The sequence below is a fragment of the Sapajus apella genome, unplaced genomic scaffold, assembly GCF_009761245.1.
Source record: "Sapajus apella isolate SASKATOON/1434 unplaced genomic scaffold, GSC_monkey_1.0 scaffold13, whole genome shotgun sequence".
NCBI classification, from domain to species: domain Eukaryota; kingdom Metazoa; phylum Chordata; class Mammalia; order Primates; family Cebidae; genus Sapajus; species Sapajus apella.
The window spans coordinates 16434365-16451539 of NW_022436953.1; the positions used below are offsets into that span (position 1 = coordinate 16434365).

Below are 17175 nucleotides of genomic sequence, written 5' to 3' on the forward strand. Positions count from 1 at the left end.
GGTTCTGATAACTTTTTCATCAGGCCATCACAGTCTGAATAATTGTAAAAAAAAAAAAAAAAAGTCAATTTTAGGAACTATATTTAAAGTATTTCCAATTTTAATATTTTCTTTGAAATGTTTGAGATTGTCTACTGGGTTTTTTCTTAAGATTTTTTTTCCTAAAAGATATTTCAGAAGCAGTGTTTTCACATATGAATATCTGCAACAAACAGTGAGCACTTAACCAGTGGTTAATTGGTTCTATATGTTTATACTTAGGACACGGCAATAAACGTGTACTAGTCTACACACGTCTTTGGTAAAGGAAGCTCTTCTCACAAGCCTGGCTGCCCCAAAATTGTAGTTAAGGACAATGTCGATTCTGATTGCTGGCTTTTGACCCCTACGTCTATGTATTTTACCTAATTTATAGTTGGAAAAGCAGCCAAAAATGTTAAAGAGTTCATGCCAGTAGTTTGAGTTGTAGTTTATAAAGCCCTAAAATTAAGTATGGAAGTACAAGAAAGCCTACACTATGTATTGGGTCAAAGAGAAGAAATCCAAATTAATATTAATTGATATTTATGAACAATCCCTGAGTGCCAGTAGTGCTTCTGTCCTAATCATAGACTAATTTGGCCAACTGTATGGGTCAAACAAAATAGCCAACAACTCTGAGTTTAGATTGGTATGAATGAATAAAAAGGGATCTGACTGTTTTTTTTCTTCTGTGAGATGGAGGCTCACTCTATTGCCCAGGCTGGAGTGCAGTGGTGCAATCTCAGCTCACTGCAGCATCCACCTTCTGGGTTCAAGCGATTCTTCTGCCTAGGTTTCCTGAGTAGCTGGGACTACAGGCGCCCGCCACCACATCCAGCTAATTTTTGTATTCTTAGTAGAGACAGGGTTTCACCATATTGGACAGGCTGGTCTCAAACTCCTGACCTTGTGATCCACCTGCCTCAGCCTCCCAAAGTGCCAGGATTACAGGTGTGAGCCATTGCGTCCGTCCAGGATCTCACTGTTAACACCATATTCCCCAAGTCTGTAGTGTTCTGTGATCTCCAGTGCAAATAGCTGCTCTTGTTTAGATGATTTGACAGCATAATTTAGCATTTGGGATTTTTTTTTTTTCTAAGTGATTAAAAACGTGTGCTTCTTCTCTAGCATATAAGTAAAGCAAGCTTTTCTGTTATATTTTCTAGGGGACAGAATAATTGAAATGAATTGAACATTGGGCTGGGTGGTCGTAGAACTGGTTTCTGTTAGAGGTTAATTGACTCTGAGGAAATTAAACCATCAAGGTACTCCAGGGGCACATCTGTTAGCCTTTTGACAGTTCTAAATAATTCTCTCTCTCTCTAGATTATAAATTCCCTGAGGGCAGGGACTTTGATTCACTGATAATATCCATCCCTAGTGCCTAGAACAGAGCCAGGCATGAAATAGGCACTGAATCAGTATTTATTGAATCAATGAATGAATCTCCTAGTGCACCTAAGGGAAGGACACCAGGAAGATTCTACTATGTTTGTGAAAACAGCAGCCACCATTCCTCCTCCTCATTTTCGTTTGCTAAAATTACTAAGTGCCATGGCTCACACCTGTAATCTCAGCATTTTCAGAGGCTGAGGCAGGAGGATCACTTGAACCCAGGAGTTTGAGACCAGCCTGGGCAGCATGGTGGAATCTCATTTCTACAGAACATGCAAAAATTAGGCATGGTGGCATGTACCCATAGTTCCAGTTACTCGGGAGGCTAGGGTGGGAGGATCGCCTGAGTCCAGGAGGTGGAGGCTGTAATGAGCCGTGATCACGGCACTGCACTCTAGCCTGGGCAACAGAGTGAGCCCTTGTCAAATAAATAAATAAAACAATTACTAACCAGCTAATCTCAAATCAGTTCTTCTGAGTCCCCTGAGCCTGTTTATTTTTCTGTCTGTAAAAGGGGCTGTCTACATGCGAGACTTTGATTATGAGAAATAGTCACTCCTCAACTTCCTTGAAGAGGTGCTAGACAAAAACAAGATGGTTGTGAAAAAAAATAACACTACCGTCCAGACTGTGCTAAGATACTTGGTTGCATTTGAAACCCGTTTCACAGTCTGCTTTGGGCAGGTGATTGCGACATGCTTTCCATCTGTGCCTAATGGGAGCACGCTCTCAGCTCCACATGGCAGCAGGAACATTGGCAGGGTTGTCCCGGAGAGAAGAGAGCGCCAACAGGCGTTGCTATGGTGGAGGCATGACATAATTCAGTTTTACTTGATTATTCACTGGATGTGCCCATTGTATGTAAGCCTCTGGGTATGTTTACAAGGAGCTTAGGAAAGAGGTAGAGGCGGTGCCGTCAGCAGAAGGGCCAGACATGTTCACACACACACACACGTGCGTGCACATGCACACGCACACACACACGCACACTTTTCTTCCCTGGTATCCAACCCCAGTCTTGGGGCAGGGGTGAAATCACCACCCGGCTAGTGACTGGCAAGGCTCAGACAACTTGCTCTTCTAAAATCTCCTCCCCTGGCCTCATAATTCCCTGTAGCAGCTTGGGGCTTGGGTGTGTACGCACCTGATTTCTCTAAGGACACATACGTGTGATAAAGGGCACAGCAATTTCCCGTGCTTACTTAATAATGTTTAAATCTACTTACTGGATTTGGGTGCCTTTCCTTGCCAGCATTCCTAAACTTCATGTGAACAGCAAAAGTTCGAAGGCCACTGAAACATCATTTATTTGTTAATGAAAATCAAGCCATTTCAGAATGGGATCGCACTGTCCTGCCCTGCCACCTTCCCTCTGATGCTATGGAGGCGTGCTGTCTTTCTCCAGAGGCAAGCAATATTGTATTTTAAGCTTATGAGGCAATCACGGGAGGCGAGTTTGGCCAGTGTCTGTGTATTCAGATCCTCTTCCTTTTAAAAAAGAGTAAAATAGAAGTAGAAGGCTATTCCCTGATTATGCTTTCCTGGTGGGTTTCTGTTTGTCCTTGCTGTTTATCAAATGACTTCTCCTCTGCTTCCTATTCATTTGTTAATATTAACTCTTGGTTGTAGCAGAGAGTCACAGTTATCTGAAAAGCAAATTCACTCATTTTTGTCATATTGCCATAGTAAGCAGTAGTTAATTAGGGGCCCCATGAGTGACAGGAGCCTTTGGGTTCCGTAACCGAAAACCCGCCCCAAACACTGGCCATCCAGGTCTGCCTTGTCAAGTCGGTGAGATCCTGACAGCTTGCAGTTTCTTCAGCTTCCCTCCTTGCACTTCAGTGCAGGAGCGGCCCAGTAATAGTCCTGATCCTGCAAATAAGAGCACAAACGCCCGTAAGCACGTGATTAGGAAATATTGCCATTCTGACTACATCAGCAACTTGTAACCAAAGCAACTAGATGTCTTTACTTAATTCATGCACCCCTACCTCCCCACCAGTGCTTGATTAGCTAACTGGTCAGTGGCTAAGAAGACACAAATCACAGGGCATAGGGCACCCTCACCACCCAGTAGAGCTGCCTGGGCTGGATGAACTGGCCAGGTTGATGACTTCTCTTGACAGGAGGGGGGACCCTGTGTTGCTGGCACCTTCACGTAGAAGCAGATATGAGGCATTTCTTAGAGCAGCGTTCACCCCCTTTAGAAATTGTGACCCTCTGTCCATGTTTGTCTGGACAGCTCCCAGTTCTCCAAGCCCCAAAGAATTGTGTGGCTTCTCTTCGTTCTCCAGCATTTAAAGAAATTAAATTAGTTTTCCTGTGTTCCTCACAGTCTAATTTGTTTCTCATTAGAGATAAATAACATTAGACACTTGGAGAATCATAAACCCAAGGATTTCTATGTTAGCTTTCCAAGGCCTTTTTTTTTTTTTTAAGAGAGAGGGGAAACAAAATATTTGGGTCAGGTATTTTAAGATGTTAAATATAAAAATCAGCCTTTTAAGAATCAAATCCAAAGCCAGTCACTTAGCCTTATATTTCTCCCTGTGATTCCACTTTTCAAAACCCAGGATGACCATCAGGATGGGTTTAGTTGGACTATCAGTGGTTATAGGTCAAATCGTGGTCTCATTATTGTTAAAATCTTCATAAGACCCCCTCTAATCCTGTGAGTTTTCAGAAGGAAATCTCTGTGAACAGTCCTGGCATTGCTTTGCCTGGTAACATCTTATTTACGGACAGTACCCCCAGCTGAGCTTTCTTGGTTAATGTGTTTGCTCTGGCACTGCGGTTCCTTTTTAATCAGAAATGCGTATCGATAGGTTGCATGGTTGGGGAAAATGGCATTTATTTTGTAGCATTTTCCCAAGAAATATTGAGTGAATGTTTCTTTAGTACTAAACACATAATAGTCTTTGTCTTAAGAACTTACTAGCATTGAGATTTTTCTGTTGGAATTTTCTTTATTGATACCAGACTCCAGTTGATATTTTTTTGGCATCTCGATCAGAAGGTCTGACTTTTTGGTGCTTAGCAGAGAATACGTCCTTGATAACCTGGAGGCGCCCTTAGTGGAGGCAATGGTGTGTGGGCTTGAGAAGTCAGAGCATTAGCACATCTGTGTTTTCCTCCAGCGTGGAGTTTTGTCATTTCTAATGATGACAGTCCATCAGTCCACACGTTTCAAAATGAAGATAAATTGAATTAATATATGTGAGTTAAGTGACTCATTGATATAATTATACTGTGAGGATTTCTTTAGTGTAACCTAACACATTTAGTAGTGTTAATTGTAACGGCATTGCATGGGAGCACTTAATTTCCTAAACAAACAGAATAATTTATTAATTCTCAAAAAGCAATTTCAAGGCCCAGACTGAGAGAGAAAGAGTATGTATTTTCCTGTAGTCTCAGTTTGCTTTGGTTTATCAAATTCAAAATTGCCAAGAGTGTTTTTCCAGATTCCCACTTGTTATTGCTACATTTCCATGTGTGCCCAATTCAATAGTGTATTGAAATGAAAGTGGGAAATAGGTACCGTCCAGTAAATCTTAATTAAGTCATTGAAAATTGAAGAACACTGAATAATAAAGCAGTTCTAATTGCAGTTAAAACTGTATTGGCAGCAGATATGCCTGAACAAGAATGATAAAGCAGCTGAGGAAGAGCCTTGGATGGCAGAATCGGAAAAGGGTAATACACAGATTAAATGCAAAACTCAACTCGAATGTTTTGTGAAATGTAGGCATGCTGTATAAACCTATTTTTTGCTGAAAAGCATGTTTTCTCTCATGTCAGAAATGATCACAGGAATCCTTTTAATATTCATTTAAATAGTTTTTAATTGGCTTCAGAGAGTTTAAAGTTCAGCATGAAGGTGAGATCTAAGCTTACTAATTAGATCGAATGCAGTTTGACTTAAAGATCAGACTTGATAATTAAACAATTTCATACCAAATGTACATTTTGAAAACATTTCTTTTCACATCCTTGAGGTAAAATGGATTTTCCAGAATTTTTTTCCCTTCTTTTAAAACAGAAATTTCTCTTACAGAAAGATGATCAAGTCTTGTACCGCATGTTAGAAAATGACAAACCTCTTATTTGTTTGTCATTTAGCCAACATCCTGTGTTCAGGTTATTTTATTTATTTTTTCCCATCCAAGTAGAATTTTGAATTGCACGGAACGTTGTGATGAACACAAGTTGTTGTATCTTGTGTTTTTCCCCCCACCAAGTTGTTTGATGCTGTTGAAATGGAAGGCTGAAGTAGAAGGGGCACTTAAGCAGTGAAGGGTTTTTCTTTGTAAATAATAGATCAAGAGCACTGGATCTGTATCTAATGGAGCTGTGTGCGGCCTCCGTTTCAAGGACAGCGCGCGGTTTTAAAAACCACAACTACCGACCATCCCGTCCGCAACCTGTGGTCAGTTTTGTGAATGTGTGTGTGTGTGTCTCTGCTTGCCTTCTCTAATTCCTTAGCACCCCTTCCCCCTTAAACAGGCTTCTGTCACGTCATATTTGATTTCATAAACTTAAAAATAGAAACGTCAAACAATATAAAGATGTATATCAATATAGCGCCTTACCTGTCTTCTAATATTATGGAATGATTTCAGGAACTTTGATCTTGTTTTACTCAGTGTATGAATAAGCCTATTTGACTATGGCATGCTGTCTAAGAAAAGGTAGATGTCTGTGGCTAAAAATGCAGGAATGTTTGTCTTAGTAGCAGAAAAACCGGATTGGTTATATATAGGTTACCTTGATAATCTGATAAAGAATTAAATTTATCATTTTCTCCCCCTTTTCCCTTCCCCTTTCCTTTTTGTAGGTTATAAATATTTCTTATATTTGCCAGTTTTAACTTATGTTGGAAAACTGTAAATTTGATACACTCAGGTGTTGTGGTATTATTGCATACAATTCCTAAAAGCGTAATAGAGCTTTGATCCTTCTGAATTTGAATTAGTTACGTTTTTATCACTTATAATCTAAATTAGACCTAATTAACATTTTCCCTTGCAGTGTAATAGTGCAAACATTGCCAGTATCTTAAAATATGTAGGCTCAGTCAAAAGCATATTTAAAAACAGAAAAATAAACATTAAATGTTAAAGGTCAAGTAGGAGTCTATGTAAGTAAAATAGAAATAAAAGTACAGATGAAGCCTGGGGATCCTTTGCTGATTTCTGAAATCGTTGTTATAAGATTACAAGGTAGTTACTGTAAATTGAAACATTTCTTTTTTTGGTGCTTTTTTAAAATTCCCTAAGTGCATCCTACCCATTTGGGCCTATTTTTAAAAAAGGGTTAAACAGTCTTTCCTTATAAAATAGATACGTAGATAACCTAGGTAAATAGATTTTAAATCAAACATTCTAATTTTTTTTATTACATACAAAAATAAATGTTGAACGCTAATGTTCCTAACACACTGCTTTCTTGAAAGAAAATCATTAATCTTTTCAAATGCAAGTGTAAACTTGATCCATTTTTGCTTTCTTGTCCATAAATCGTTGATTACTGGTTTTGAAGGAAAATGCAGTATGAATGTGTTTTGAATTTTAACTTTGAAATTGTGGATGTACAACATGTTCATTGCAGTCAAATCACAAGCAGAGAGAACCCATTTGAAACAATATTTAAAGCATTCCTGTTGGGGCGTTATTTAATGGGAATGATAAGTTTCAGATTTAGGTTTTAGAAAGTTGAGGTTGGCCGTACTTCAAATCTATGGTTTAACTGCTTTGAAAGAACAGCTTTGCTTGTCTTCAGGGGGAAACAAATAACTTAGGGGACATCACTTCATTCTCGAACAGTCTTTCATCCCTAAGTATAACAAATTGTTTCTTTTATTAATGTGGTACTTGCACTATGGAAGCAGTTCTTAAGGGAAAATAATCAGGAAGATATGCTTTGCTTCTCCTAGATGCTACAACCTGAAATATGTTGCTACCTTCCTTGAAGGGGTTTTCCCTCCTCTCTCTCTCTCTCTCTTTCTCTCTCTCTCTCTCTCTCTCTCTCTCCTGCCCCCCAACAAATATAGCTAACGTAATAGAAATTACAGAACAGGATACAATGAGATTTCCTTCCCTTCTCTCACAGCACGTTTTGGTTGGCTAGGAGAAAGCAAGGTATTGGAATATGATTATCCCTATTTAAGGAAAAAAAAATGATATAATTTGTCATCTTACCAGTTCTCGGCATTCTTTGTGGCGCGCGCTTAGTCAATGCCGGGGAAACGGCGGTCTGACAGCTAATAGATATCTCTGCCCTCAATTGTTTAGACATTTTTTTGTCTTTTGTGACATTGAAGAAAAGACAAGGAAGGGAATAGAAGCAACTAAAAAATGTCAAAAGATCAAAAAATCAATGGGCCGCAGGAATGCAATCTGTTTACCGGGGTGTAGCTGCCGTTTCTGCTCCACCACGAGTCCAAGGCGATGTCTGGGGCAGGCACCGAAGTCGCGTCGCCTCCCTCCCTGGGAGCTGTGATACGGCACACAAAGCGGGCACATTAGCTGGCTGGCCCCCACCCCCTGCCCCTGTAAATAAATAATAAAATAAATACAGGCTTTTCTCTTAAGTCTGCAAAAACCAAGTTTCTTTGGTCCTGTGTCTTTCGGTCCATTTCCAACCATTTCTAGGACTCGATGGGCTCAGCCCAGCAGACGGGTTAGAGGATTTACTGTTGGCATTTTAATGTTCTGGCCAGGGGGGAACACTTGATGTTTGTTATTATTATTTATTTGTTTGATTTTGGAGAAAAAGTCAATGAAAAGTAAATGGGTGATAATTAGGTGAAGCACAATGAATAATGGTTTTGTCTCCAGCTTGGACTCTTTGGACGCGGCTTCTATGTATGTTTTGAGGTGATCAGTGGGAGCAGGGGAAATTTTATTGGAAACTTGTTTCTTAGAGAAGAGAAAGGGGTATGTGGATAGTAAGACTTGTTTAGTTTTTTAGGGAGGGAGAGTGCTGGTTGCTTTCCATAAGAACATTTAGGTTTTGAACGACAGACTTCGTTGCCATTTTCCTTTTTTAAACTTTTCAACCAACTGGTCGTGTGTGTGTGTGTGTGTGTGTGTGTGTGTGTGTGTGTGTGTTCACCTACATATTTGCCTGGAATACAGTGAGAACCCAGAAAAATGGATGGGCCCTACCAGGCGAGGCTGCAATCTGTTGGGGAAGCTTTTTTTTTTCTATTCCCAAGCCTTGTAGTTGCTATTTGATAGTAAGTGTAGTCCAGCCTGCATATTTTATAAACTTTCTATTAAAGTTGTGGCATGTTATCATAAAACTCAATTGCGATACTTTGTATTACGCTCTGGGATTGAGAGATAGACATAGGATTAAAAAAACAATTTCTAGGCATTTCTAGATGATAAATTTAATTTTCTTTGCTATTTGGAGGTCTTCTTTGAAAATGCAATTGTAATGAACGCATTCAGAACTGGAGAATAGATTTACCCTTGGCTTCAAATAGTCGACGTTATCAGGCGCTGTCATTCGTTCCTTCCTATTTTCGGGCTGCTAATTGATGTTTTTGATGTCAGCAAGAAAATTGAAGAAAATGTCATGTGTGAACCAGTGCGGAAGTTAATAAGATTGACTTCGTTGACAGAATTTACAATGAGAGCAGAGACCGCATAATGGGACCGCTGCGAATTCGTGTGCTCTCTTTGGAGTCCAAATTGACACCTCACGCTAGGCCAGTGGTCGATAGGAGAGACGGAACATTTGGGAAAGTTCCTAATCTCATTTTTCCCCCCTTACCTTTTGGTCTCCGATGATGATTTAGTTTCACCGGCAGCTGTTTATCCAGGGGGCTATTGCTGCGGACCACGCCAGGCCCTTAGTTCAGACTCCTGGTGCTACCAACAATGCGTATTTTTTATGCTGTTTTGAGTTTGAAAGCAAAAGAGTCTTAAAAAGGTTAGATTAAGATGTGTCTTAAGGAAAGATGTACTAATATTGGTCAGGGTCATTGCAGATGCTTAGGTTATGTGCAATAAAGCCGAAACGCAAATCCCTCCCTGAATAAAGAAACCATGTTGGCACTAAGATCAGTCCTAGAACATAACAGAAGGTTGTAACTTTGCAAGCAAAAAATAATAAAGTTCTTGGTCACATGTCTCCACCCCCAAAAAGAACATTTTAGCCATGGTGCCCCTTAAGGTTTTTTTTTTTTTTTAAACTTATGGAAGGTTTCAATATAATAGATTAATTTTCCAGTTATGTGGCAAAGTTTATTGGATTTGTGTGTATAATTATGGATTGGATTAGTTGAGTTTGGTTCAGTGCATCTGATTATCTTCTGGCCTTTAGGGAAATGCGCTAAAACCCTAATATGTCCACTACCCCCAAGCGGTCTCTTTTTGAAGGCGCCGCACAAAATGTGGTCTCTACCAGCGCTTGGCCTCCAAGGATCTTCAGTGAGAGACATTATTCTTGGAATATCCAATTAATTCCACGGGCAGTGATCAGTTAGCGCTTCTTCTTCCTTTCTCGCCATTTGAAATGCTAACACAATGAATATTTTCTCATTGGTCTGTGTCCCTCGGCTAAGCTGTTGCCGCGGGCTGAGAATTTCATCGACTGATGAGACCAGAGGCTCCGCCAATAAAAGGTTACAGTACGTGATTTGCATGCCAAGTGGGGTTTGGTTTCATGAACTTAAAAGTTCTTTAACTTTTATTTGACTTTTTTTCTTTTGTTCAAAGTAGATTGAGGGGTAGTATATTTGTGAGTGTTTAAAGTATAAAAATTACTAGGGACAGGAGGTCACAACTATATTTTGGACCATCTCACATAGATGGAGAACATGGCCTTTGTGTGAGTAGCTTTTATGGAGAGCAGCCACATCAACTTTCTAAGATTGGGTAAACGGGAAACAGTTTTTCAGATGTTGCGATTTACTGTTGGGACCCTCTAGAATCCTTCAATAGCTTGACATTTTGGGGATTGATACTGGTAGAGTATCTTGTGGTACTAATAATCATATACAGCATCATTTGAAATGACAAGGGAGCCATCGAGTAGGATGTTTGGAGGAGGAAGGACTATTCTTTGGAGTGGTTGGTAATCAGAGTCTTGGGTACCAAGAAAATCATACCTTCTAGAGGAGTATTCAGAGGCAGAATGTCTTTTGTTTTCAAGGGTACTTTAGGAGGATGTTATAAAATATTGAATTTCACTGAGCACATGAAAATTTACAACAAATAAACGAACAGCACCAGTGTCATAGGAGCATACTGACAGCAGAGTAGATTGTGGTGGATTCGATTATGGCCTACAAACCCTGAGTTTCAGAACTGTGTCTCAACCAGGCAAATCCCCAGGAAGTATGAGGCCAAGAGAAGTCATACATACATTCAATTGGCTAAATGCTTGGTTCAGAAAAATAATGTTTGATGGTGTCACCTGTATCTCTTTCATCTTCCAGACTCTTCCAAACTTGGGTTTTATTAAGTCAGAATGCTTCTTGTTGATTTAAAGCCATGATAGACGTCTTCTGATCTAAGGAATATTGTAGACAAAAGCAAGGAGGGAATGTGGTCAGATGAAGGTTACTCCATCCCTTCGCAAAATGGGGGGAAAAGGGATTGAGGGAAAAGGAAGAGTCAGCCTTCAAACCACTGTAATCTTAGAGGAAGGATAATATGATTGGAGACTTGACATATTTCAACTGAATGAAAAATCATGATACCTTTACCAAAATTGTTAGCAAAAGGGAACCGGCAGGGATAGGAATGGAGAGAGCCTTGCCCCTCTTCTCCCTCTCCCGCCCTCTTCCTTCCTTCCTCTCCTAGCTGTCTGTGAGGAGCAAAGCAGGTGGCTCCCTGTGGCTGACTTTTCATGACAACATGCCATTAGAAATTGCCGTCCTGTTGATCAATCCTCTCGACATGACAGATTTGCCGCAAGGCCTGGCTCTTTGAGCGCCAGCACTGTGGCTTTTCCCTCCTTTTTTCCTGCACTAATTGGTGAAAGTTTTTTTACTGTGCTAGTGGCAGAGGAAATTCTTTTGAACATTGTCACAATCAAGTGTTGACTTCTTTAGAATTGCAAGTAGGTTAAGTGAGTATCAACATTGGGGGTTGAATGGGAGGAGGGAAAACACTAACACAAAGTTACTACTACCTAAATTTTATGATTAGAGTAGTGCTGGAAAACAAACTAATTGGATTTACCCCCATCCCCGCCCCGCCTTCTCTCAATATATATATTGTGGGGTGGGGAAATGCACATGTGCGTGTGAGTGTGCACATGCACGCACACACACACACACACACACAAAGTATTTATTAAAATCGTGGTCCTTTTAAACTTCATTATGTTTTGTCGTGGGGGTGGGGTTGGGGAAGCCCTGACATTCGAAATGGGGAAAACACGTTGCCATATTGATTGAAGAAAATACATCCATTAGTTTCTTCCTGTAATACATGGATTCAGAGCAACAGTAACACAATGATTACATAACATACTGTAAATCAAAGGAATATATAAAGCTTCTGTTAGCGGGGCACATTTTACTCTGAACTTAATGGCATTCTTCTGTCCAAAATCAGCATACAAAGAATAAAACCTCTTGGCAAAGAATCTGTTCTCAGACACGGATTCTTCTCCTGAAGTATCAAGATACACTTCTGCTTAAATCCCGATATTCTAGTTCATATATAAGATTATTTTCTAACCTAGAATGTAACAACGTTTCTTAAATGATTTAATTCCAAACTTCTCTATGAAACTGAGAGTTCATAGGGTTTTATCTTCCTATTTAGACAGAATTTGAATTGGAAACCTATTTTTAATCTATGATTCAAAGTATTTACTGAAGGAATTTGTAAAATTAATCTTTGCTTAAACATGTATTCCTTGATTTAAAAAATGTGTTGGATTAAAAGCATTGTTTAGCCAGATTGAGACAGAATATGTGTATTTACATTTTCCATGTCACAGAATCTGTGTAGTACATTCTCATTCTTATCTATATACCATTTCAGATAATTCTGAATTGGAAAGAAACAGAGTATGAAACCCTTCAACTTAACCATGGGTTTGTGACTATTGAGAAGAAATCTTACACAGAAATAAAGATTTTGTACTGATCCATCATCTAAACATAGCAACGACATGTAAAAAAGAGGCTACTTCTATTTAGCAGTAGATACTGATTAGGAAATGAGAATTATAGGAATAAAAGTTGCTAAGATTATTAGCAGAATTCCTAGTAAATGACTTTAGTTTTAGGTGCAAAATGGAAAGAAGATGGGGAAGTATGGTCTGGAATTACCTGGGCCCGATATCCCTCCTTGGCCATCACAACTGCTGCAACCGTTATAGGGAAGAGAAGTACAGAAACCCCTATTGAAAGAAGCATCAATTCATATAATTAATTTTGCCATTATAAAAATCATTTGTAAAATTTGCATTATTAACATTATCAAGTCACTAGTTGGTAAGACATCAGACATGACGAGAGTGAAGGGCAGCTTAGGGAGAACCGGGCTTTAAACCCTCAGTAGATCGGAGTTAGGATCAAAGGCACTTGCTTTATGTGGCTGTGCTAGACTTTGAAGTCATGACTGCACCTACAGCACTCATTTCATCAAGTTCACTGGTGTCTTAATAGCAGATCAATAAGTTTCAAAGTCGGAGAGTTAATTTGATACTAGTGCTGATGCAGTCGTGCTGGGGAAGCCGAGAGAGAGGCAGAGAAAGCTGCCTATTAACAACTCCGGTTCAGAGCGCACAAAGATGCAGATTAAGGATGTATCTATGGCCCTAAAAAGACAGGCTCTGGCCAGGAATGGGGAAGCTGTGGATTGATAAAGCAAAGGCTCCTTAATTTAGACATCTCAGGTTATTTGGAAGCCAGTCTATGCTTGAAAAATCTTTAGTCGGATACACATAAGTAGGTGTGTTTACACATGTCTGAGTTGTGGTCTAGATAAACAGGTTAGGGGGAAAACGTCTGCACACACCTTTCTAAAATAAAGGGGCATATCTGCATAAGGACTATTGTAGGTTATGGGATGATGTGGGGGAAAAGGTAGGAAAACAGATTTTTGAAGGGAGCATTGAATGTGTGCTTTCATCATAGGGATTGTGTTGATTTTTTTTTTTAAAGTGATATTGGGAATATCTCTCTAAGTGAAGCATATCTAGACAATAATAATTTGATACAAGTCCATTTTGATCTATTTTTTTTTTAAAGAAGTGCTAGAGGAGAAGGCTTAGCACCAAATTCCTTTCCTTCTTTGTAGCGTAACTTGACGTGTATGTGAACAAATGGGACTCTTTGTTGCTTTCTTGTATTCTTATCTCATTCTCTTACCTGATTTTGTCTCAAGTCTCCCCACTTAGAAAGTGATATATTTTTAGGATCTATTCCACAAACTTGTTGGATATACAGAGGACTGAAAGAGAGAAGAAGAAAAGTTGGGGCAAGATAGGATGTTTGTATGTATGTTTGAGATTTTTCTTTGTTTTCAGTGGTTTTCCTTGGGTCCTTCTTACGGGATAAGCGTAAACATTATCGGATGTGTGGTAGAGATGACATCAGTGGCTATGGCAGGAGGGGATTTGGAAAGGCTCTTTTTTGGGCAAAAGGAAAGGATGTAAAGACACAGAGTTCAAAGATGCAAATCACGAGAAAGTGGAAACCTTTAAAAAAATTTTTTATGAGAACTTTGCCATCTGTATGTACAGCACAGGCTTCCCAGCATCGAAGGTCAGATTCACACCCTTTTCGAACAAAACTCTAATTTAGAATGTTCATCTAAGGGTTGATAATGGTATTAGAAGGCCAGTGGGGTGGTCAGTGGGTGTTGTAGATTAGCTCAGTGGCCATTACAGCTTTACCTAGACCCCCACGATTCATTGGGTAGATTAACCATCACATCTGTCATTTTATCCCTTTTACCACATTTAAAATACGAAAAGTGGAGTGGAAATATCATCTTGAAGACAATTTATATGGAGCAAGCCAATAATGCTATTCCTAAAACATCTAAGAAATCACCGTATATATCTATGTGTGCACATATGTATAATATAGTTATATGTGATATAACTCTGCAAGACATAGATATAGATGTGGAGATGATTTGGGTGAATTCAGATATGTTTGTTATGCCAGGTAAGCTGCAAATTTTTAAACTTAATTCCTTTTAATTAGTCTTTTGCCAATGTTGTGGAGAAAGTTATATGTTTTAATATGTCGTAAAATGTTTTCTGCTACTGGCTGATTGCGCAGTTCATTAAGCTTCTGTTTAATTTCTGACAGAACTTCCATTTCAACTTTGCGGCACCCTAAATGAGACTGTCTGGGCTCCAAAGGAGGGTAGCGGGCACTCTTTCTGAAGGGCGATTCGGGATCTGCAGCATGTGTCAGAGACTTTCGTTGAGTTGTGTTGTTTCTTTTGTGTTTATGACAGAAAGATGTCACTGTTAAAGGGAACTTAAGAGTTTCTGTAAATGTAATGGTTCATCCTGAATAAAGTGAGAGAGACAGTGCTTGGAATCTGGGGAATAAGTGTGGAAAGAGCTGAGCTGATGAAGGTGTTTCTTGTCAAATTTGTGTAGGAATTATTTACTGTGCTGTCTTTCCTGAGCCGCTACAGTAAAAGTGAAGACATGGAAAATTATCCCAGATGGGACGAATCGCTCGTTCTCTGTTCTTTTTTTAAAAAGGAAAGATTTCAGGGGAAAAAAAAAAAGTTGTCTTTTTCTTTAGAACAGTATGAATAAAATCTGGACAGCTGTCGAAAAAGATATGCCGTCTGCATTTTTTTTTTTTTAAATTTCTAGCCACCACCATAACTAAATAGCTTGAATAGTACATCTTTTCTTTTTTTTTTCCCCTTCATACATAATGATCTCTACTTCATTAAAAGCGTATTAATCTGCTTCCCAGTCTCTTGGGAGACACCTTAAGATGATGATATTGTGGGTTTTTTCCCCCCGAATTGTTTAAAAAAAAAAAATTCTAGCAGATTTGGTCCCTGTCAGTCAGAAATAATTGTGTTCTTAATCTTGTCCCTGATGGATGACTCGGAGTTCAGCAACGGGCCGGCTCCAATGACAAATACAATATTAATATTCATTAACTGCTTTGACAATGCTAATTTTGATGCAGTAGTAAAGGGCCTTCCAAAGTTACCGGCCAAAGCATCAGAGCTGCGCAAGGTGGCAAGATAATTTGTGCTGGTTTGCTGAGCTGAAGGCTTTTAAAGTCTATAGCAAAAAGCTAGGTACCACAAACAAAAAAGAGAAAGGGAAAAAAGTTCTGAAGCATTGGAAGGCAGGGCTGCGGAAATAATACGATCACAGTCCGCTAAAAAATTTGACACCTCTGATGCAGTTTCTTTGAGTGAAATTTCTACAAAGTTGCAACAAAAAAGCATAGCATGGTAAGTCAGCACATTCTTGATTTTGTTTAATCTTTTTGATCTTTTCAATTATCGCTATTTGAAGATCAATAGTCATTTTTTCCTACTATGCTTAGAAGACGCGCAGCGGTGGTTTAATATGTGTTAGGACCATTTGCTTTAAAGAAACACATCCACAAGTTTCGGTAGGTTTTTTTTTTTTTTTTTAAGTTAGTCATGAAAAATGTTATACAGTAAATTGTTCTGAATTCTTTTACATATCGGTGTTTTTAACGGTCTATATTGGTTTTTATATCCCCCACCTCCAAAAAAAAAAATTCAGCAAGATAATTAAGCTCTGGATGTTGTCAAGAATTTTGAGAGTACTTTCAGTTGGCAGAAAACTTCGGAGTGAAGTGGTCCTCCAAGTTTATCTAAATTCAGCGAGTTTCCTCCCTTGCCTTCTGAATGGCATCAGATAGCTATTAAAGCGTAATTTCACTGGAGAACTGCAAAGCATTACTTTCACCAACTTAGGTGAACTTCTTTGGACTATTGAAATTGCCTTTATGTTTGCTAAGTCGGCAAACAAAATATCAGGCTTTGTTCTTTTGATTGAATGCCGGGATTTGGGGGAAAAAAAGAAGAGTAAGAAAGCCCTGCCTTTTTTTTTTTTTTTTTAAACGCCCCCTCCCTTTTCTGGGGGGTGGGTTGTTGTGGAATCGGGGGCGATCCCGGTTATTGTGCTCTTCCCTATCAAGCGAGATAATTCTGTGAATGGAACTGTGCGTGAGCATCTTGTCTGGCGGCGCTGCTGGTGTGTGCTGCTCCCCTGTGCCGCGGGTGCGCGGCGGCGGCGCGGGCTGCAGGGCGGGTGCTGCCCTCCAGTGGAGCCCGCGGCCGGCGCGGGCCCTGGGCGGCTTCGGGGCGCAGGCAGCATGCCCTCGAGCCGGCAGCGGGAAGGACAGCGCCGCAACCCGCTCTAGATGGTAAGCGCGTCCGGCAGCCGCGGGCGGGCGGGCGGTGCGCGGTGGCCGGCCCGCTGCATCCCGCGCGCCTGCACTGCCGCGTCCACGGCTGTCCAGTCCGCATGCATGCTCTCAGCCTTTGCCATGTTCGCTGTCACTTTGCAGTAACTTTCAGATTGATGTACCTTGACTGGTAAACTGCCGGTGGATGCAGTAGATTTATTTTTTTTAAGCCTCCCTTAAAAATAAAAAACAAAAAAACGAAAGAAAGAAATTGACAATACCTTCCCCCCGCCCCCGAACTTCAGCTTGTGACTATAAAAACATGCTTTATTATTATTTTTTAACTTGGAAGTGAATATGGAGGGGGTTTTGGTGTTTTTTTCCGCCCACTAAGATAAAGGCACCAA

The 17175-nt window shown here is 39.9% G+C and overlaps 1 protein-coding gene across 46 annotated transcripts in view; it reads left to right on the plus strand.

Annotated features, from left to right (window-relative positions):
• The window catches only part of TCF7L2 (transcription factor 7 like 2), a 214092-nt gene that overhangs the window by 157461 nt on the left and 39456 nt on the right, over positions 1–17175 (plus strand). Inside the window, exon 1 of one of the 46 annotated variants that reach the window (XM_032281661.1) lies at positions 1811–16786. The exons of 44 other annotated variants lie outside the window; for them this stretch is intronic. In XM_032281661.1, the coding sequence (XP_032137552.1) occupies positions 16784–16786 (3 nt within the window). In that variant the 5' untranslated portion in view covers positions 1811–16783. Of the gene's footprint in view, positions 1–1810; positions 16787–17175 lie in introns of those variants that run through there. One more of the 46 variants, XM_032281664.1, reaches the window with a different exon arrangement.